Source organism: Triturus cristatus, chromosome 12 (genome assembly GCF_964204655.1).
Source record: "Triturus cristatus chromosome 12, aTriCri1.1, whole genome shotgun sequence".
NCBI lineage: Eukaryota > Metazoa > Chordata > Amphibia > Caudata > Salamandridae > Triturus > Triturus cristatus.
This window is the reverse complement of record NC_140595.1, coordinates 422,447,962-422,471,821: the sequence shown is the minus strand read 5'-3', so window position 1 is coordinate 422,471,821 and position 23,860 is coordinate 422,447,962. Positions and strand designations below refer to the sequence as shown.

Here is a 23,860-nt window from a genome sequence, read left to right as displayed (position 1 = left end):
AATACATTCAGATCTACTGGAGTTGGAGCGCTTATCAAACAAAAATTCACCCTACGATACTGTACTTCTTACACTCAGAACTGGAGACATAGCCAATGGGAGAATTGCACTCGATTTAAGAACAGGACCACATCATTGCAGCCTGGTGAGATTTAGATCATATAACCCCGGGGAAACACTAAAAGGGAGCAATTGCAACAATGTTACTCCTAGACAACCCTCCAATTTTGATGAAGTGTACGACAACCTGGAGGCAGTTGATTGACAGTCAATGTCACTTCCGTTATATAATCAATGGGAGGGTTCTCTCATTTTGCATAGGGACAACCCATCAATACCCCCCTTGATAATATACATACAGATAGGAGTAAAGAGGGATTGATCATGATCATGGTAGCAACCAGTCGCGGACAGTACCAATACAACCTTGCCAAATACGTTTGATATCTTGGAACATGACAGGTCTGAAACTAAAACTAAAAGATTTAGAATAGCAGGAGTACATTAACTCCGGCAAAATCTGCTTGTTACAAGAAACTTGGTCACTCATAACTCCACACAAACTTGGGTATAAAACATACGGTGCCTATGCGATACCTTCTGCTAGAGGTAGACCTTCTGGGGGCATTGTCATTTGGATTAAAATCACTTTAGATATAGAAATAACAAGGCTGGACATTGCTTTGCAAGATATACTTGGGATAAAGGCATTAACTAAAGATAAAACAGAAATATATATATTAAATATTTATAACAGACCAAGTCCCTCTAGTAAAGAATCTCAAGTCATAGAGCAGATAGAAATGTTTTTAAGTACAAGTGCCACTGTAATTATAGGTGGCGATTTCAACAGACAATTTGAACCTGTAGTAGGATTAGGGAACATCTTTGAAGATGAGGATACTGCAAACAACTTACCCTTGCTAGAGGTCAGCTCTGCAGTACCGTGCACAGTAGCCACCGCACAGCTCACTCGGCTTGTTGCAGGGCAGGGATTAAGGGCCTGCAATGGCAGGTTAAATTCTGACAGACCGAGTGCTCCCACATTTATCAGGGGGACTACCAAGAGTAGTATTGATTACATACTGGTTTCAGTTAATTCATGGGCCAACATGCATTATATCATAATTGAAGCTGGAGAAGACAGTGATCAACTTCCATTATGGCTAACAATAGCCGGCACTCTCATCGAATCCTCGATTAGGAGAACCAGTGATAATGATCCTCTTCCTACTCAACCCCTAATTAGTAATCACTGAAGATATTTGAAATGGCCAGAAGTTATCCTCTCATGTACTGAACTGCCCCCCTGAGGAAATTCCTATAGTTAATATACATCAAACTATGATAGAAAAATTAAAATTGATTATGACAAAACCATCTAGCGGTGATGAGGTGGGGAAAGTAGAGAAATCTATCTGTCCCAACCAGTGGTACAACAAGGCATGTCGAAAAGCAAAGACGGAGCTGATAATGGCAGCCAAATCCAACAATATAGAGGTATTGAGAGACAAAAGGATGAGATATAAAAGGTTATTAATAGAAACAAAGAGAGAGTGGGATGACAGCACATGGTCTGATTTAATTTTAGCCGCCAAAACTAAGGACCACGCAGGCTTTTGGAGCCTAATAGCCAAAGGAAACAAAATAGGGAAAAGTAGCTTAGATCTTTTTTTGGACCCAAGCACATGGGTGAACCATTTCATGAAACGTTATGCTGAGGCCACTAGTGAAATAACAAACACACATTGTAGAGACACACAAACCATCCCTATATCTACTAAAATTACACCCTACAATTTAGCATAGAGGAAACATTGACAGCTATAGATGCTGTCAAGTCAGGGAAAGCACCAGGTCCTGACAAAATTCCAAGCAATTTATTGAAGCATGACAAAGCAGTATGGGGCCCGTATATTAATCTTCTATGCAATGCGTGGTGGCAGGAGCATCACTGCCAGACTCTTGGGAAGGGGGCTGAAATTATCCCAATCTTTAAAAAGGGGGAGCATCAAGAACCAGCAAACTATCGCCCCATAAGCCTCATCGATACTCTACAAAAGATCTACGCAAGACAGCTTTTATCAAAACTGAATGATTTGTTAGAGAGAAATAGTATTTTAACACAATGCCAGGCTGGGTTCAGAGCTAGAATTAGTACAGTTGACCAGGTTTTTAGACTTCTCTGTTTGGGTTGGAAATACACAGTTTTTAAGAAAGCACATTTGTACATAGCTTTTATTGATTTGAAGGTGGCCTTCGATTTGATTCCCCAAAACTTGCTCTGGAAATCCTTAAAAGCACAAGGCATACCCGAGGATCTTCTTATCCAAATACTGAGAGTACATGAAGATAATTTCACACAAATTAGGTGGGGAACAAAGGGAGAATTAACAGATGCAATCCCCATAAAGAGGGGTGTCAGGCAGGGCTGCAGGTTCACACCCACCCTCTTCTCTTTATTTGTAAACAATGCCCCAAAATATCTATTGGGATGCAGCAATGATTCCCCGAAGCTAGGAGGGGTTCCTGTTCCGGCTCTTTTATTTGCCAATGATACTATTTTAGTTTCACAAAATCCGAAAGGCCTCGAAAATTTGCTAAACACATTTAGTGACTACTGTGCTAACAAAAGTTAAGGAATAAATGCCAATACAACAAAATACATGGCAGTAAAACCACACATATCATTTAAGAAGAATGTCACCCTCTTAGAACAGAGGTTAGAGTATGTGCCGAATTTCAACTATTTCAGTATTACATTATAAAGAAATTTGAAGTGGTTCTCCCATTTGCAAAAAAGCAGGTCCATTCTGATTCAAAATGCAGCTCCGATACTAAAAAAACACAAGAACAGCATTACCAAAGCTGTTTCCCCTGCGTTGGTAGTCTACAAATACAGGGTCCAATCTGCTGCCCTATATGGTTCTACACTCTGGGGGGTCTCTTGTAAGAACACGTTTGTGGGGGAAGAAAACACATTTCTTAGAAGTTTATTACGCCTCCCTGTAAGGACACCTATGATCCCTATTACCATTGATTTAAACTTAAAGCGCCTAGACCATAAAGCAATCTTAAGACCTTTGCTATTCTGGGTGCGCCTATGAATCCGCCCAGAGTTAATTAGGTATAGAGAAGGATTAGAAGAGATCCTAGGACTAGATCAATCGGCTTCTCTACCATGGGTCAACCACGTATGTGCATGGTTTTGCAAATTAGGGCTTAACCACCTTTGGGAAACCCCCACTCTAATGATACCATCTGGGAAAAAGACGCTTATAAGTACTTTCTGGGCGTACATGTAAAATAGCGTTTACCAAAGCTCCGCAAATGGTAGGCTGATGCACCAGTTTCTTTTAACAAAACCTCTCCTGCTTTATGAACCATATCTGGATGAAGTTCAACCCTGACTAGCGAAATTCTTGTGTATTAAATTTCGGTATGGCATTTTGCTAGTTCACACGAACACAGCTAAATGGGGTTGTAAAAATGGTGAGCCAGACGATGTCAGATGTTTGCTGTGCGAACCTAACACTCCAGAAAATGACTCCCACATACTGTTTTTTTGTCCAGCATATGGTGTCCCCAGGCGCAAATGGATTAAACCATTATGTCGGAATTTGGGTATTAGAACATCTTCTGGTGCAACAAGAGTTTTAATAACTGATACCACACAGAAAACTGTTTTTAGCGTCAGTTAGTAGTCACTAAATGCATGTGCAAGAAGATTTTAAACCTAGCCCATGAGGGTCATCCGGGCATTCGAGCCATGAAAAGGAGGGTAAGAGAAGATTTTTTGTGGCCTGGAGTGGACAGGGCTATCGAACACTATGTTCGTGATTGCTGCAAGTGTGTACTTAGTGACTAGATTCAAGTCACATGCCCTTCCCCTATTTATCCGGCTGCTGAAAAGAATACCCCTTGGTGCAAGCTGGCTTTCAACAATGACAGGCCTTTCGGGGTCACGTGTTGTTTACCCGAGTATGTTTTATGGTTTAAATCTTTTATTAAGTTTTCAAGCAACAAAAAAAAACAAGACCCCAAGCTCCATGGAAACAATGCGATATAAACAACAAGTGTAAGGGTGGGCGTAGTGGGCGTAGTGGGGCTACGTGAAGCAGCACGTAGTGTGCCCAAATCTACGCACACTACGCGCTTCGCGTAGCCCCACTACGTGCCACCCACCTCCCGCCCGCCCTTCTTTTAAATAATATCAGCAATATAAAATAAATTAAAGTAAAGCGACTTACCGTAAGCGCGGCGTCTCCGGGGCTCCCTCTTCTTCGTTTCTAATTTCTTCTGACAAATGCGCATGCGCGGACGCCCGCGCATGCGCATTTCTCGCGAGAAATGCGCATGCGCGGGTGTCCGCGCATGCGCATTTGCCAGAAGAAATTAGAAACAGAAAGAGGGAGCCCCGGAGACGCCGCGCTTACGGTAAGTCGACTTACTTTAATTTATTTTTCATTGCTTATATTATTAAAAGGAGGGCAGGCGGGAGGTGGGTGGCGGGTGGCAAGCAGCTACGCTTCGCCCTCGGCGTGTGCGTAGCGCTGCCCTGCTTCGCCTACTTCGGAAAGTGCGAAGCAGGCAGCGCTACGTACACTACGTGGGCGAAGCGTAGTGCTACGCCCGGGGTTAAACAAGTGTCTTCGATAATAGCATTACCAAGGTAAGATGAGCGGAGCGGGTCAATTAAAACAGGAAAAGGAAAAATAAATGACATAAATCCAACATGTCTTCCCCCACCCCCACTCGTCCACCAAAAAAAAAGGGGGAAGGAATATTATGGAAGTCAACGTGGTTGCTTTTGCTGTTGTGAGGCATCATGATGTAGGGAGTTGTGTGTCTGAAAGGCGGAGGAGCCTGAGATATCTGAGGCATGTCAGTTCGCGGAACTCCGATGTGAAGAGGGTCAGAAAGGGCTGCCAAAGTTCTTTGAAGTCAGACCCCTTGCCAGCTAGTGTAAGGGTTAGTTTCTCCATACCCAATACCTGCCAAAGCCGTTGTAGCCATCCCGTAAATGTGGGAGGCTGGGGAGTGCGCCAATGAGTCAGGATGTTCTGTGTGGCTGTGCCCAATGCAAAGGCAAATAATCGGCCTCTCCGGGATTTAAACAGATATGTTAAGGGATTGTGTAGTCCCAAGAGGATGTATGCAGAAAATCTTGGAAGCTGTGTCTCCAAGTGGGTGTCTACTTCATCGAGCACCTGTGACCAGTATGATTGGATATAGTCGCAGTCCAATAGATGTACCAGGGTGCCTACCTTCCCACAGCCCCTCCAGCAGTTAGCGCTTTGTCGTGGGTCGAAGCGATGCAGGCGTTCCGGAGTGTAATACCAATATGTGGCTATTTTAGTCAGCGTCTCAGTGAGTCCCATGTGGTATGCTGAGTGTCGGGCCATGTGATAGATACCCTCCCATTCTTTGTGGCTAAGTGTCCTGCCTAAGTCTCGCTCCCACCGTGCTCGGCTGGTGTTGTATGTGAGTGTGTTCGTTGCCAATAACATTTTATAAAGGTCGGAAACAATTTTTTTATCGGATGTGCGGGTGATGAGCCATTTTTCGTAAGGAGTCAAGAAGCGTTGAGCCTCAGGCTTGGTGTGTGGGTGGAGAGCCCAGTGACGAAGCTATAAATAAGGCAGGCGTTCCGATTCGGCAAGGCCATAGTGCGCTTTGCGTTGTGGGAATAGAAGAATCTCTTCTAAGTCGAAGAGGTGGCCCAGTGACCGACATGCGGAGAGGCGTCAAGCAGGGAAGGCCTTCACACCCATGTTGGGTTGGAATTCTGGGTTATCAAATAGTGGGGTAAGGGGTGAGGGAAAGGTGGTCAGGTTATGGGTAACGTTTGTGCGGTCCCAGGCCTCCATAGTCGTACTCGTGAGTGAGTGAGAGAGAAACAGCTTTATTCGATTTTAAAAACAAAACCATAAAAGCACACATATATAACATTTCATTCATGGCAAAAGACAACACAACTATAAAAGACAACATTTTACCATTTAAAAATAGCCTAATTCATGGAGATCCTGAATCTTATAATAATTTTAAGAAACATTGACACAGAGGAGATAAGAAATTCATCATCTAACATTTGCAATCTGACCAGCGCCACTCTACATTGCCTCAACCCTAACTTTTTTAAGACGGGTCGAAGAATACTTTTCCTTGGTTCTGAGTAGTATTTGCAGAAAAGAATACAATGAAGGGAAGATTGAACAGAGACCTGATCACAGGGACAAGGAATAAGTTCCTTTAGCCAGCAATTCATCTCAGGGAAGGTAACTAATCTAAAAAAGATATCTGCCCTGAAGCGAGACAGTAACATTCGGGAATAACAACTAGGGACTAATTTCAAATATGGCTGAATACCTTGATTTTGGATGAGTAAATGGTTAGCCATAACAGAACTCTTGCATTTCTCTGACTGCCAGCGTTGCTCTGTTAGGAAATGCAGGCAGGTTTGCTTGAGCTTCTTTCTTGACAAGCCCACCATACTGTCTGGAGAGTCGAAAAATTCCGGGTAACCCATCTCCACAAAGAAACTTTTTAGATATTTAAACCAGGAAATTTTCGAGACCCCATCAAGACCTAGACAGTCCCTGATTATATCCCTATTCAGGCCTGTCTCAATTCCAGACCAAACTTTATGCCACAGCAAAATGGGCTCCAGTTTAATAAGGTCCGAAATGTATAGTACGCCCAGCTCTTGATGACAGACATAAGAAGAAGTGGACCCAGGCACTGCCAGTAGATAACGAAGGAAAGCATTCTGACAAGTCTGAATGCTTGGGGTGTTCACTATCCCCCAAATTCCTGCACCGTATTGTGCTATGGATACACATTTAGATCTATAGATGTCTAACAAGACTGGTACTGGCCGGCCTCCTACCTTATTAGAAAAATGTTTAACAGCCCCTATTGCTCGCGAGAATGCTAATTTTCGTGATTCGCCTGCTGCTGTCCAAGTACCCTTTTTGTCAAAATTAATACCTAGATAAGAAAAAGTATTTACAGTTGCGATTTTTGTGTTAGATAAAAATGAGTTACAATTAAGATTCTTCTTTTTTGTGCAGCACATGTTAAAAGTTTTGCTTATATTGATCTTTAGGCCCCTATTACCCATATACTCTGAAAAGTTACTGATCGATCTCTGAAGACTGATTTGAGTCCGGGCCATGATTACAGCATCGTCTGCGTATAAAAGAATGGGGATGTAGGAGTTGCCAATTTTAGGATAATCCTGCTTGTCTTCCAGGAGGTGAGATGCAACCGAATTAATATATAAATTAAACAAAAAAGGAGCTAAAATGCAGCCTTGTCTCACGCCCTTTCCTATGGGGAATTTGGAAGTGCAATCCCCCTTGTCCCCAAAACGTACCCTAGCACCTGCTTCTCGGTATAATTCTCTGATAAATATTAGGAGGTTTGGGTCCACTCCCATATCCTGCATAGTTAGCCAAAGTTTATTGTGATTAATGCAGTCGAAGGCCGAACTTAAAGCCACAAATGTAAGAAATAAATTCTCATTTTTGGCCTCAACATATTTGGCTACTAGGAGTGCTAGGTTCAATCCTTGCTCTATTGTTCCCAAGCCTTCCCTAAAACCATATTGAAACTGAGAGAGAATACCTTTATCGTCGACCCGTGTTTGCAATTTGTTAAGTATGACTCTCCCCGCGATCTTCATGAGTGAGTCAAGTAAGGAGATCGGTCTATAACATTTCGGTGTATTGCGATCACCTTTCTTGAAGATGGGCACCACGATGGCTTCCTGCCAAGTCGGTGGGAAACCCACTTTGGTAAAGCTGTTAAGAACGTTAGTTAAAAGCGGAGCCCATAACTTATTATTAGCCTTAAAAATGTCCACGGGTATTCCATCCGGGCCCGGGGCCTTTCCCGCTGGGCTCTTGTCAATAGCTGTCAGGACTTCCTCCATAGAAAAATCGACATTAATTGGATAAGGTACTACATCCTGAGTTCTTGAATTTAGCCCCCTTTCTGTCACTACCTGAAGGTCTTCTTGGTAAAGCTCCCGGAAGTAGGTCACCCATGTCTCTTCAGTAATAGCTATTTCAATGGAATCTGTTGCATCATCAGTAAAAAAAGGAGCATTCACCGCTTTCCAGAAAGCAGTATTATTTTTTGAATGGCAAGCTTCCTGAAGGGTATGCCAGGCTTCCTGTTTAATTTGTTTTTTCCTTTTTTTTACTGCCTGTTGATAGGCAAATCTAGCAGATCTAACTTCAACCATTACCCTAGGGTCTCGTTTTAGTTGGGTCATTAAATGAGCATGGGTCTTGCTACACTCTCTATCAAACCATCTCTTGGTTCTGTTAGCCCCAGAATATAAAGGTTTCGTAAGTAACTTTCTAATTTCCTCAGTAATGCTAAGGAATGCATCATTGACTTTAGAGGGTTCAACGTTCTCAGTGAGGCAGATATTAAATTCCACTTCTTTAGAGCAAATTAGATTTCCAAAGAAGGCCACTGGTTCCACTTTGTCCCATTTTAGAGTATAACCATTTTTCCTGGCGAGTTCCAGTCTAAAATCGTATAGATTCTGGACCGTAGAAGCAGTGTTACTTTTTCCCCTCAGAATGGCAAAGGACATACTAAGTGGTAAGTGATCACTCATTGCTACCTCGCATGTTTCAAACGCACGGATATGGTGAAGATATCGTAATACATGACGCGTAGAGATTGGGCGGTCTGTGTGATTTGCGAAGGAATGGTATGCCTTGAAGAGGTGTGGCAGCCACAGCCTGATCTTGAAACAGCCAGTGTTTCTCCGATTACAGACGGTGTCATTCCACTAGATATCTTAACTGTGAGGCGTAGAAATAAAGTTGGAGATCTGGCACCCCTAGACCCTCCTTCTCCGGTGGGAGGATTGCTATTGCATGTTTGAACCGGGGCTTGCGGCCCTGCCAGATAAATTGTGCAAGGTCCGATTGGGTCAGGTGAATCCAGCCTCAGGGGGGCGGAGAGGCAAGGTCTGAAATAAGTACAAGATCTGAGGGAGGATGGTCATCTTAGTTGCCACGATATTACCAAGCCAAGAGAGAGCATGGTGTTTCCACTGGCCCAACTCCTTGCGTATGTGTGAGCGAAGTATAAAATAATTAATTTCAGCTGTGGCCTGTAAGGAGGGAGCTAGTTGGATTCCTAAGTACGGGATCGAAGAGGCTGACCATTGTATGGGATGCTCTTCTTGGAGGTGAGTTAAGGTGTGCAGAGAGAGAGAGATGTTAAGTGCTACTGATTTGTCCATATTAAACCCCGATGCTTGCGCGAAGCTATGCATTTCAATGAAAAGGGATCGTAAGGCAGGTATTGGGTCTGAGAGGGAGAGTAAGATGTCATCCGCGTACAGGCTTATAGTATGGATGCCTCCTAGTCTAGTGCTCCTACCAATGGAGAAGCGAGAGGACGTGTGGCCATTAACCCAGACTGTTGCCTTGGTGAAACGATAAAAGTTATGAGATCTGAGTTTCTCACCAATGGCTACTTGTGCAAGGACTTGATCCAGGTAGGGCCAGTGCACCCTGTCAAAGGCCTTCTCCGTGTCAATGGCCAGCAGCATGTATTCTCATTGGGTGCGAGAGGCCTTTTCGATTAAGTGGAGGACCCGTTTGGTGTTCTCGCTCGTTTGTCTCTGTGGGATGAATCCCGCCTGATCTGGCTCGACTAATTGGGACATATATGGTGCTAGGCGAGATGCTAATATATTGGTATAAAGTTTAATGTCTATATTCAGTAGGGATATTGGCCTGTATGCGCCGCATAATGTTCTGTCTTTACCGGCCTTCGGAATAACTACCATGGCCGCTTCAAGCATCTCGTCTGGGATAGCCCCGGTCTGTGCAAAAGAGTTGAACAAGCCTGTCAATAGGGGAGCCACCAGGGTGCAGAAAGTCTTATAAAAGGCTGCTGAGTAGCTGTCCGGCCATGGTGACTTGCCCAGTTTGAGGCGTGAAATTGCTGCGATTACTTCTTCTGTCCTAATGTCCCTATCTAAGTGATCAGCTTGCGCCTGGGTGAGAGAGGTCATGTGTGAGGCTGCTATATAATCGGCGCTAAGGGAGTTGTCCAAAGGTTGACTAGAATACAGCTCAGAGTAGAAGTCTCGAAAGACTTCAGCTATTGCAGAGTCCTCTGTGATGAGTTCGTCCCTGACAGATCGGATGGCCTGGACTCCCTGCTTTTGCCTGGATTCCCGCAGTTTGTGAGCTAGTAGGCGGCCACACCTGTCGCCACCTGTGTAGTATGAGTGACAGAGACAGAGAGCTGCAAATTCAGCCCTGTCCTGATCTAGTGCTGCAAGCTGTTTCCGTTCTGTGCACAGTGGGCGCCAGCACCAGTCCTCTGATGCATCTGCTCAAGTTCTGTAACACGTTGAGTGAGCTCGGCCCGCTTGCGGCTGCACTCAAGGTTATTGGCTGAGGCTATGAATTCCCCCGTATGACTTCCTTGAGCACCACCTACTGTGTCGCCAGGGTAGTAACGGTGTTGGCGTTGAGGGTAAGGTAGTAGTTAATGGCTTTCTGAATTTGTTCTACTACGGTGGTTTGGTGGAGGAGAGTGTCGCGCAAACGCCAGTGTCGGATGGGCTGATGTATTGGTGGGAGTTGGAAGGTGGCCATAACTGAGGAATGGTCTGATAGAGAGGCCGTCAAGATCTCAGTGTCAATCGCGAGTGCGTGTATTGGGGCGGAGCTAAGGAGGTAGCCCAACCTGGCATATGTTTTGTGTGCACCTGAGTAAAAAGTATACGTGCTGCTGTGAGGGTGAAAGTGTCGCCAAAGATCTATAAGCTCCAGTTCTTGTAGACGGGACCTTCCAGCAGGTGAGAGTGCACCAGTCTGGCCCGTCCTCTGGCAGGAACGGTCAGCAATGTTGTCAAAGACAAGGTTTAAGTTGCCCCCCAATAGTAGGTGTCGTTCTGATGTAGCTGTTGCGTCCGTGAGAACTTCATGGAGGAATTTGTCTTGTCCCTCGTTAAGTGCATACACTGACCCCACTGTGAAAGTCATCCCACCCACCAGGACCTGATATGTGAGCAGCCGGCCTCTGATCTCGGATTACTTCTGTAACACTCTACCCTGAAAGGATCGAGAATCCAATATGGTAACTCCAGCGGACTTGGTGGGGTTAGACGAGAACATTTGGGTTGGAAACATGCTGGATTTTATCCTATGGTGATCTTTGGGGAGGAGGTGGGTCTCCTGTAGGAGGCATATGTCAGCTTTGGAGTGCTCCAAATAGTGAAGAAAGGCCCTGTGTTTGAGAGGATTATTCAATCCTTTCACATTTAGGGTGAGAATTTTGAGAGAGTTATGTGGCATCTAAAATTGGGAGGAGAGGGATGCGATGATATGGGTGATATGTTTACATCGAGTGAAAAATCGCGGCAAGAAGAGGACCATAATCGTGTATCAAAAAACATCTACAGCACATTGGGGGAAGGTGGACGAGGGAACCCAAACCCAAAAAACCCAGAAACCCCCCAAAAACAAGGCTCCAAATTAGAGCAAAAACTATACCGTTTAGAAAAAATAGCATCAGGAAAAAATGTCAGTCATCTCGGGATGACCAGAAGAACATTGAGATGGGGTCCATGTTGTGGCCAAGTATGGAGGTCTCAGCCCCATCCGCCGCCCGCCAATGGTAAAGAGAAGAAAGTGCGAGTAAATCAGGCACCCCTGTCCATTCACTTGTCACCAGATCCTGCTACCGCCAGGGCGTCCGATGCGGAGGCAAGGGCTGCCTGTAGATCCCTAGTTATTTCTGCCTTGTTCGGTTTCTGGAGGCGCCTCCGCCGGCCTTGTCGCTGCTAGCCCGACGGGAGATCTCGGGTCCACAGGCTGTGCTATGCTGTTCGTCTTCATTGCATGGTGGAGTAAGGCCAAGGAGCCCGGCACGATTCTGTGAGTGAGCGGAGTTGGTGAAGTTTGCCTTTGTGATGGAATATGAGTCTGAAGGGGTGTCCCCAGGAATATGGAATTCCATGCTGGCGAAGGTGTTCCGTTACAGGGCGGAATTGCCGACGCTGCTGGATAGTAATCAGGGCCAAGTCTTGGAATAACACTGGAGATTGCCCCTGGAAAGAGATGGGATGCATTGATCTCGCCTTAGTCCTGGAAACACATGAGGATGTCTGCTGGGGTCTGACTCTGTGTGCACGGCCCAGCTTGATCTCAGTGTCAAAGGAGTTGCCCAGAATATGATGGAATAGCCCCTTGGCAAAGGTGAACAGATCCCTGGTCTCCTCTGTTGATTTCACCCCTCGGATCCTGATATTGTGTCTGTGTAACCGGTTCTCCAAGTCCTCCAGATGGGTTTGTATGTCATCATGTTGATCTTGCAATCTAATCACCTCTTGTTGGAGGACAGTTGACTCAGACACTGCATTGTCGCTCTTTTCCTCTAGTGCAGCCACCCGCTCTCCAATGTCATTCATGTCCCTACGAATGTCCTTGATCCCGGCAGTAAGGTCTTTTGTGGCTTCAGAGGCGGTACTCTCCATATTGGGGTTGGATTGTGAGCGTCCAAAGATGTCCTTCAGGGGCTTAACCTTCTTCGTCCTGGAAGAGGACATAATCAGATGTCTCCTCCAGATGAATCATTGACCAGGCCCAAGACACCGGTTGGGTATCAACAGCAGGGAACACAGGCAGGGGTTTGCTGGCGTGTAGGTCCGCTAGTTGCGCTGGGCGAAGGGAGTGAGACGGGGGCCTTCCCCTGGGTGCGTCGCACTCGCACCACCCTTGGGGACCAGCCTGGTGGCCTCACAACTGGATACTATGGAGGCACCGTGTAAACATGGGCCAGGGGAGAGTGCAAGTTGGCCTCGCCCCTCTCTGCGACTGAGTGGAGGCCTTCACCGGCGGACGCTGCAGCTGGGCAGTAGGCAATATGGAAGGGGCACAGTTCTAGGTCGCATGCTCCACCAGTGATCAGGCTGGTCTTTCACGGTTAGGGCTGACTGGTCAGGGTCTCCCAGGTAGGCCGTGGGCCCCCCGGTGCTTATTGCGGGGCCCGGCCACCCTGCACCCCGCACCCCAGTCGCAGCATCTCTAGTGCTCTCTGCCGAGAGGAAGCGCTCTGCCCTCCAGGTCCTACGGCACCCCCCCGGTTCATTCGCAGGATATTTGCTCTTACCTGGTGTTCACGGCGGGGTGAGAGTTCTTCTGGAGCAGATCTCACTGTTGTGTGCGCTCCGGCGGGAATCTGAGGCCCGGGCATAGGAGGAACGCCGGTCCGGCAGGTAGCTCAGGAACTGAGGCCAGGGATGCGAGCGGCCCTCTGATTCCCAGCTCCCCCCGAGCCCGTCCACATCCGGTGGCTCCAGGCAGGCTGGCAATGTGCTTGGCAACCCACGTGTCTTCTGGGTTGTCTGGCAGGTGGCTGGGCTTGACGCTACCGGCCTCTGTGATCTGTGTAGGCAGCTCCGAAATTGAGGCCGGGGATCCGTGCGGCCTAGTGATTCCCGGTTCCTCTCGGGCTTGTGTGCATCCGATGGCTCCAGGCAGGCGGGCGGTGTTCCAGGCTACCCACGGGTCATCCGGATTGTCCGGCAGGCGGCTGGGTATGACTCTGTTCGCCACGTTGGTCTTTGTAGGCAGCTCATAAATTGAGGCCAGGGATGCATGTGGCCTTCCGGTTCCGGTCCCTCACGGGCTGGTCCGCGTCTGGGGGTTCCGGGCAGGCGGGCGGTGTGTCAGGCAACCCGCGAATCTTCCGGATTGTCTGGCAGGTGGCTGGGTATCACGCTGCTGGCCTCGGTGGTCTGTATAAACCACTGCTTTGTCGAAGCCACCAAGTGATGCAGATGAGGGAAGAGCAGGCCCGCCACCCTCGTGGTCCCCGCAATGCAGCCTTCTGAGATGCAGGCGCCGGCTAGTTGCAGCAGCTGTGGGCAGGATCCCCTCAGAAAAGCACTCTGGAGGGAACCCCTACCATTTTCGTGCTTCGTGGGGGCCGGGGAGTGCCAGGTAGGGCAGCCGGCGGGCAGGAGCTCAGGTCAATGCGTCCTACTTCGCCGCCATCTTGGCCACGCCCCCTACCCAAGTATGTTTTAGTGTTGGTGGACTACATGATGAAATGGCCATAGGTAAGGTTTGTGGATAGTGTGAATGCTGAAGTAGTAATCAAGGTTTTTAAGGAGGTATTTCCCAGGGAGGGATTTCCAGAAGAGTTGGAAATGGATAATGGGACACAATTGGTGTCCAGGGAAAGTTTTCTAGCGGAGAACGGCATTAGACATGTTCTCTCGTCTCTTTACCACCCCTGTAACAATCAATTAGTGGAGCACTTGAACCGTGTGATCAAGGATCAGTTGCAACTGGCCCTTGTGAATGGTTTGCATTGGAGGAAATCTGTAGAGGACATGTTGTGGGCATTGAGGTCTACACCTCACGTGGGTTTCTCCTTTTACGCTATTGAGAGGTAGAGTTGCGGAATCTTAATTGAACAAGGATTTGATGTCCAGCAAGTCTGTGGATATGGGGAAGTTGGAAGGCATGGTGGATATGTTAAATGTTAAATGTTGTAGACTTGTAAAGCGCACAGCTACCCCAGCAACGGGGCGTCCCGGTGCTGTAGACCGCTGGGGAACCCGTCCTGGCTATCCCTGTGAGATGGTCCCTTTCTGGGTATCTCCAAGGTGAAACCAGGCATCCCCGGCGTGTGGGGGGCCGTTGTAGAGATGAGGCAAGCTTAATGCCCAGAGTTGCCGAGTGTGTTCCTGGTTAGAGTAGGTACCGAGGTGAGAATTATCGAGTCCGTTTTGACCCTGGTCCACAACCCTGCCGCGTCGGGAATTGAACCCTGGTCCCTGGCCAATTCTCAGCTTACGGGTCTGCCGCCTCTAACTAGTGAGCCACACCTCTCCACCTCTCAGATATGAGAGCTGCTCTGCAGAAGAAGTAGGGCACCAGAGACGTGTGTTGCAGGGTGTCGCCTGTTTGTGTTGGCGACTGGTTTAGAGTAAAAAAAACTGGTTTCATTCGTAAGGGGTTTTCTAGATTTTCTGCACCTGTTAGAGTGAGGGAGGTGAAGGATTGTGTGGTTGTTCTGGAGAATGGTTAGGTGTGGAATGAGAGTGCAGTTTCAGTGGTGCCTGAATCCAAAAGCTTCATATGTGAATCCTAAAGTGGATGTCCAGCTCTGCGTATCGCGTGAGTGTTTCTTCCAAAGATAATGTGCGCACAGACCCAAGCCCTGTGCACCAGAGCAGAGTGTCTTCCAGGGTTAAGACTGCTCCTGTTAGAATCTGCAGTAATCCTTGAACCTAACTTTGATTCGTCCTGCACCAGTAATCTTCTCTTATGTTTATTGTTCTTATTCCTTTGGTTATTTGAACTATTTTTCTTTTCTCTTGTTTTGTGAGGGATGGGGTGTGTGTTGGGTTGTGTGGGATGTGAGTGTGGAATGCAGGGGTGTGGGAGTTCCCTGCATGGAACTGGGGAGCGGGGCTGGACAGCAGTTGCTGCCGGACGTGGATTCTGATGAGCGAAATAAAGAGAGACTCTTACCTACTCAATGCATTGGCTGTTTTTCATCCACCATGTCTTTTTTCTGCACACCTTGCGGCAGGCCCACCAAGCGAATGTTCTTGTGGCACACCAGACCCTCCACGTCCTCCATCCTGTCCTTCAGGACGCGAAGTCAGTCCGAGAGTTCCCACACCTGTTGTGGAAGGTCCATTGCCTGAGACTGCAGTTGTCGTACGGATGTCTCCATCAGAGTCACTCTCTCTTGTAGCTTTTTGTGGTTCTCTCAAAGGAGGCCTACCTCTAGGGCCACACCATCTATCTTTACTTCCAAGGAGGGTAACCAGGAATGTACTGCCTCTAGAATCTGAGTATTCCGTGCAGGGCTAGCTTGGCTTGCCTTTGCTTCCGTATTTCTGCCCCAGTGGTTAGCTGTGGCATACAGCCAACAGGCAATCTAGGGCCAAACAGGGATCATCTACTCATTCATCCCCATGGTGAGTCGTAGGCAGTCCGCTTGCCCCCACAAATGTGGTAGGGCAACATGAGCAGCTGCTTGTTGCAGAGGTCAATGAAAGGAGAGGCAGGATATGTAAGCCTGACTGCTCTCCAGATGACAAGAAGTGTCATGCCAGGGGAGCACACAAAGAGGAACAGCAGTGTCAGCCCAGATTCAGGCCCTCAGGCTGCCCTCCTCGATGTCACAAAGGGTGGGGGTGTTTTAATAGGCTCTCTGTAGATGAAAAGCAAAAAAGGAGAGGGAAACAGGGGCAGAGGGCCGTCCTGACCCCCCCAGTTGTCTCTCGATCCACCAGTAGACCAAAGAGAGTGAGGTGCGTATTTGCCGGTACCCCCACTGCTGCTGTGTGGGGGTCTGGGGACTATTTCTAGCCCCTCCCCGTGAACACCACGCATTGCTTTGGGCAATATAATAGGGAGGGCCTCTACATCTGTGTCTGTTGCATGGGAGCCTCTCAACCACTGCCCATGAGATGAAGACCTGGTCCGGCAGCCCACTCGCCACAGCCTAAGTCATCACAAGCCACCGAGCGGCAGTGAATATGGGAACCCAGCCTGCCTCACTGGGTCTCCATGATCCTTGCAGTCCCACCATGAGCGGTTGCCAAACAAGTTGCTGCTGAAGCCCCTTGATATCTAAATGGGCTAGCAAAGCCTCACCACAGGGACCCCGGACCTGGTGGCGGCCAGATGCAGGAGGATAAGGGTTGTGCCCATCGGAGCTTTCTAAGTGGCTGTCTCAATCTTCTCGTCCTAGCCCCCCCCCCCCCCCGGACTCCCTGGTATGAGTGCTGCTCAATGCTTAGACCACTAGATAATAAGAGGAGTGAAGTGCTACACATGCAAAATTCTCAGTTTTCTGAAAACAGAATGCGTTTTAAATAAAAGCACAGTATGCCTTTACTATAATCATAGCCTCTGTACTCAGTGAAACATTTTTATTTTCCTTTTACCACAAATCAAGCAGTTCAGAATTTAACATACTGGTGGCCTTTCTACATTCGCAATATATTTTGCAAAACCTGATTCAGCAAATTGGGATTATGAATTAGATTCATGGTTTAAATGTAGCTAAGAAGAGAGTGATTGACACATAATGTTTACCTTGAATTCACTTGAAATAGCTAAGTATAATGCCACTTAAAGTCCGAAGGGGTAAAAGACTGCTCACCTTGTAGTGTAATATCACCTTCCAAGAATGGAAACCCAAACATGGGTACGATTTCATCACCATGGTCTGCTTTCACAAAGGCTGGTTTTGAATCACCATGGATGCTCGGGCGGTGCTGATACTCGTAGAAATAGACCGGAAGGCCAGAGTCTAGGGGAGAATATGACAATAATTCAACATCATATTCTTAAAATCGACAAAAGACACTGCAAATCTGAGCTCTCCGGCCTGTAACCTTAAGGCGACATCAAACAGAGGAATTCAGTCAACGAGAAAGTGAGGAGCAGACGAAGTACATGAGTTTATCATGAAGACGAGCATGACAATTACACAGCTTTGGGTGTAAGCAAAATAAAATATGTATGCTACTAACTTACTTGTTTGTACACCAGTCCTCTCTTGACAATAAACCCCTCCGCATGCCTCCCTCTCTACTTTTTGCCCTTTCTTCCCCTTTGGGTAAACTGATCATTTGTCTGATTTATTTGATTTTGATCCCCAGTCCTGCTCCCTTCCTCTTCATTCTTTTTCGCTCCACCCAGTGGATACAGGAAGGTGCGTCTCTCAACACAAGTGTGCATGGCACTCCTTTTCCTTCGTCAAGCAATCATTGACAGGTTTCCATACGTTTCTGATGTTTAATTCTGTCAGTGATTTGATCCATAGCTATGATTTCACATGTCATTAGTTTTCAGGGTGATAATTATATGTATTTTGGAATTGATGTTTCCCACCAGACATGCAAGTCCCTAACAGACATTAATCCTCAGGCTGAAGACTGGTTTATTTCCCTGTGGGCCACAATCATTTAGAAAAACAAATTCTACTTATCAGACTGAGGACTGTTTTTTCACCACTGGTATTGCTACAGCATTGTGTAGCTTGAAATGTCCATTCTGTCCTCAAATGTCCTATGGGATGTTTTCTGCAAGGGTCGAAATGTCTACATTTGATGTTAGAAATCACATATTGTATAAAAAAAATCAAAAAAAAAATCACATATTGAAAAGACTTGATGAATATTTTTATGTCTTATCCTGATACCCCTTTTGATATTTTCTAAGTGTATTCCTATTTAGTTCAGAGACATTTATTGATAAGTGGTCAACACTGCAATATAAGCCTAGCCTCTTCAGCAGGTGGTGTATATTGCATACATGTACTACACATGCTGTCTTTTTCACCCTGACGACGTGTTGTATCTTTGATCCTCTTGGTGTTCCTGCATAATTATTTCTGACATCTGGCTACCACACTATTTTAGGTCAGTGACAAGATTCGGCCATGGCCATTTACCTGCTTGGGTGTCCGTTGACTCTGCTATTTGTGGGGGTGCTTTGTGTCTCTGGATAGCTCTGAGGTCCTTTGTCTAGTTTCTTCTCTCTCTTACACCAGCTGTGCATGGACATGTGCGAGGCCATTATAGTGACAGTTCATTTGTTTACTTTTTTTATTTTGACAACAGCAGGACCAGGTACTGTCCTGCAAATATGTTTTTGTGATTTTAAGTCTACTTTCCCCTTTTTCACTTTTGTTTTTGCAATGCTTGGTTGATTTGTCCGTTCCCTGCAGTGTTCTGACTTCAGCTCATGGGTAGAAGGGTTATTTTCTGTTATTTTCATTTGGTTGGGTGCCAGTGACTGCATCAGGCTGGTGTGCACTTGCACTGGATCTCAGGATGCTAGCTGGCCTTCTCCTCTTACTTTGAGTTGTTGTTTACCCTCAGGATGATCAGCACTCCAGGGCAGATGACTGGTTTTGGCAAGCTATTCTCTTGTGCAGTTATTCTGGTCCACTGGCTTTTCACCTCTGCACAGTGTTCATGTGGTTTGTCAGTCTTGGGTGCCTGGTGCCTGGTTAGGTAAACCAATTATGAATAACAAAATTCACTTAACCTATCTACGTAGTACAGGGAATTAATCAAAGATAATCACTGACCTAGCAACGTCATTATATTTAGTTATTTATACATTTCTTTCAATTACATATTTTTCAATATTTTTATGAATATGAATTTTTTCAAGTGTAATTTAGATGCCTTTTATAACAACAAGGATGAAATCATTTGCATCACGCAGCATCTATAATCACTACAAAGGTGGTCATAACCTACACTACTTTCACTGTCTCCCATTCACACCTGACGACCACACTCATACATACTAAAAACTAACATCGTCCATGTCCCAATATTATCCTTGCCAACCCAACATTGACACCACTTCTTGTATCCTTCCATTGTTGCATCTTAGCCTGGGGACTCCAAACAACCCTGGTTAATTCAACCATTTATTTGTTAAGAGATTTTTTTAATGTTAGTCTGTGCCACTCACAAGAATAAATGCACTTGTTGCATCAGAGAATGCTTGCGTTCACTGTCTTTGTTTCAAAAGGAGTGGGCATGATACACCAGAGTTTATCGATACACTTTGTGGAGTTCATCGGACCCAGATTTATCAAAATTTCATGCAGCACAGGGTAGCAAAACAACTTGATGTGCTGCACCACAGGGAGAGGACAGGAATGTTACATAGCAAGAATGCCAACTATCTTGGCAAACAACTCTCTCCCTACACTGGCACATGGCACATTGAGTGTTGCATAGCACCAATGCAGGCACCCTTGCACCATGGTGCAAAGGTGCCACATTACACCCTGCATTGTTTTTGTGCAGTAGGGGATACTTTCCTGTACAAAAACAATCCTTAGATACTTTTCCTCTTTCTATTGTGCTGCAGCAGAATGCAGCACACTTAGAGAATAACACACAGCTCGTTGCATGCATCTCTACTGGGAAATAGTAGCATTTTGACACATTCCCAGATTTACCATTGATGAAAAATCTAGGGATGCACCAAAATACATAGGTGGATGCTTGGGAACACCCATGCTTAGTCTCCACCCATGTATTGCCTTCCCGTCTCACACAAAGCAGCAACTTGTGCTGTCTTTTTATGTTATTCCAAATTTACCCACCAACGAAGTGCCACACAAGGTGGTTTTTCATGGCATGGTACCTATAATTTAAGGGTTTGTGTTGCCCTTGGGCCGACTTGCATGATGCAAAGGTAACACAAACCCTCAAAAATGCTGGACCCTGGTATCCAGAGTAGTGGTGTATTGTACCAGCCTGACAGGAAGTGTGTAGGGCTGTAGTGGACGTCCAGTGAATGATACTGACAGGATTCTGTTCCACTGTGAGCCAGGTGCTGGCTTGGGCTGATTTAAGGAATGCCACTATTACAATAGTCAAGGGTGTTAATGTTCTCTGTAGTTTTATGTAGCTCATACTGTCCCAATCTCCCTGAGGTGCAGCATCCAAAGGAAGACCGACTTGGCCCATCAATAGTTAAAGGGGGCAGTGAAGAAAAGATCATTTGTTGGAACTTGGGATAAATGAATAGCTCAAAATAAAATTTTAGAGTAAGAAACCAGGAACATGCTGTCAAATATTGAAAGTACAATGCTGTGCCTGACAGAATGTTTTTCATAGAGAGTACTGTAAGAAAATGCCCTGTTTTTGCATGGTTGCCCCAACATTTTTCTAAACTGCTAATGTACTTTGGCAGGAACCCGGGGCACACTTAGTAAAACAGGCACCCAGGGCTTATGTTATTTCCCTACAAAACTGCATTAAGACAAAACCCAATTGGCACTCTTTGGCCACAGGTCAGTCCCTTGTAAATGGTACCACAGGTACCAAGGGCACTGTGGCCAGGGAAGGCCTCTAAGAGCTGCAGCACTTAGTGTGCCTCCCTTGGAGACCCTGTACCTTTACACACACACACACTGCCTTTGCAGGTTGCATGTTTTGGTGCAGAACAAAGTGAAGAATCGACATGGCACACATCCCTGTATGCCATGCCTAAATCCCACTGCCCTGGTATAGGTCAGCCACCCCTCTAGCTGGGTGCACTATACCAGTGGAGAGGGTACAGGTGCATGAGCTTTGTACCCCAACAGTGTCCAAGCCAGTTCTTAGACATTGTAAGTGCAGTACTGCCATTAAGCACCATGATGGCTTTACTGAAAACTGGGAAGTTTGGTATCAACCTTCTCGGCACATTAAACCCACACTGATGCCAGTATGGGATTTAATGAAAAATGCACTCAAAGGGCATCTTAGAGATGTCCCCTGAAAAATGACCTAACACTAGTGTCCAGGCTGAGTGGCTGCTCGCCAGCTGCCACCACCAGACATGTTTCTGGACCCCTGAGTTGAGAGCCTGCTGCTCCCGGGGGTCTGAAACAATGCACATCCTGGGACAGGTGCCAAGCCTCCTCCCCCAGGATGGGATGAGTCCACAAAGGGGAAGCTTCACAGGCTTGCCTCCTCTGTGAGCTTCCCCAGGCCTTTTGCTGCTTCCAGCAACTGGCCCCCACCGGTTCTGCCCCCCACTTTGGGTGGGAAAATCGGTGGAAAAACCAAGTGTAGAAGAGAGATGTGCCCAACTTTGCCAATCCCACCCCTCAGGCAGGTGAAGCGAGGTGAAGCACAACTCTCAGTCCCCGCCATCCTGCAGATGGGGGGACCCTGCCAACCAGAGTGAGGCATATGCTCCCCTCCCACTGGAGGGTGGAATAAGAGGCGGTGTACCCACCCCAAAGAAGGGACCCATTGGTCCCAACCTTTACCTACCTGTAACGCCCCCAAATCTAGTATTTAGGGGCAATCCTGAACCTTGCCACGTCAGACAAGAACCAACCAGAAGGAAAGAAGAACAAGGACCGAAGAAGCCGTGCTAGAACTAAGAAGAGGAGGAGGCCCACTGACATGGCTCCAGCCCTACTGGCCTGTCTGCACCTCGAACCTGCTCCAGCGAAATCCCGGTGTGTCCTATAGCCAGCATCCTCAAGAACCGGAAGGACCTGCTCAGCCTTTCAAACCAAAGACTTTGTTTCTTGTGAGCACCGGATTTGCTCACCAAAAGACTTAGACTCCAGCCAAAACCGTGAGTCTGCACTCGATGCCCATGGCTCCAGTTCGAGTGGCCCAACACCACGAGGAGGTCTCTCTGGTGATCCTGACCTGAGATCTGGTGATATCTGACCAGCCTCGACACTCCAAACGACGCCTGCAGTCTCTTTCTGGAGGACCCCTACGACTGCGACCGGAGCTGTTAAGAAAACCCGACGCCTAAAGACACCCCTGCACTGATGTCCCACGGCCTTGGGTGGCCCAACCGACAGTGTCCCAGCATCCCCGGGCATCTCAACTTACCTCTCCAACCTGTGGTCACCTCCAGAAGATCTTCATCCCCGAGCCTGCAGTATTTGTTGCAACCTGAGAATCCCCATTGAAAACAACAGGGCACACAACGCCAAAACAGCACCCTGCACCCAGCCGCCCCTGCATCGCTGCAGGTGTACTTTGAGTGCTAACTCAAATCCCCCTTTGACCTGAGCCTAACACCAGGACCTTTGCTCCCACAACCTTGTGGCCTGCTCGAGAGCAGCCCCCAACCTGAGGCCTCCTATCCCCCATTGAATAACATTGGGCCTCAGCACTCTGCACCCGGCTGCACTAGTGCCGCTGAGGGTGTTTCAAGAGTACATCCTTGACCCTGAGGGAACCTTGGTTCTAGCCCCAGAATTCCAACTCCCACAACCAAGTACTTAACTGTTAACCGATAACCACATTTTCTACGTAGGAACACATTGACTGTTTTTCCTTGAAAATTGTTTTGTGTGAAGTTGGTTTTTTATGAGAACTTGAAAAACTGCAAATAACTAAAAACTGCTTTACTTACCTTTTCTCTAGGAAATGTCCCAGTGTGATATCTAGGCATATCACACTGAGTAGAAAAAGTAATCCAAAAAGTAATCTGTAAAGTAATCAAACCTAATCTAACAATAATTTCCACTGTATTGAAAAGATTTACAAACCTGTAACAAAGACATTTTCATTCAGCGTGCTTGTATTGTTCAACCTGCCTTGAAAAGTACCATTTACACTTACCTGTACCAGGCTTCCTTGGTTCTAGAAAATTAATATACCTAAATAATATTTTTATACAAACAAATTGGTCTGAGTTCAGTCTTTGAGTGTGTGATATCATTTGCTGCCTGATGGTGTACAACAAATGCTTAACAATACCCTCTGATAAAGCCTTACTCCTCGCCCACACTACCACAAATAGCGAGAGTAAGGTGCTATCTACTTTTACCTCTGCCTACCTTTGGGGTTCCACTGGACTCTGTGCACACTATTCCTCATTTTGGTATAGTATATACCGAGCCGGCTTCCTACAAGTACCACTTATTATTGTTCTTGTTATCTTTCATCCTTTCATAATGATCCAAGAGGAAGAGGGCATCCCAGGGCAAGCAGCTGATACCACTACCACTGCCAGTGCCTTGGTAACGACCACTGACACCACCAGCGCTGCGGTCATGGCAGATGGTACTGCTGCCCCCAGTAAGTTATGTTTAATATTATCACGTACTTTTAGGTTTTCCCACTTGTACTGTATTATAGTTTTCTGTATTTACCTTTCTTTCAGCACCCCTACCTAATGTTTGTTATCCCTGCATTTCCATGTGTTTTCCATATTTCCTGTTTCTGCATCTGACTTTTCCCTGTCTGTAGCTTTCTTTTGCTTTCTTTTTTAGTAAACTTTGCCTTGCCCTCTTTTACAAGTCATGTGTAGTACTGTTAAGAGAACAGATTTTT

At 46.6% G+C, this 23,860-nt stretch overlaps 1 protein-coding gene across 2 annotated transcripts in view; it reads right to left on the bottom strand.

Moving 5' to 3' along the window:
* Positions 1 to 23,860, bottom strand: part of LOC146776048 (fatty acyl-CoA hydrolase precursor, medium chain-like) — a 289,608-nt gene that overhangs the window by 31,671 nt on the left and 234,077 nt on the right. For both annotated transcript variants that reach the window (XM_085639390.1, XM_085639389.1), the window contains exon 12: positions 17,188 to 17,337. In XM_085639390.1, coding sequence (XP_085495516.1) covers positions 17,188 to 17,337 — 150 coding nt within the window. The remainder of the gene's footprint in view (positions 1 to 17,187; positions 17,338 to 23,860) is intronic.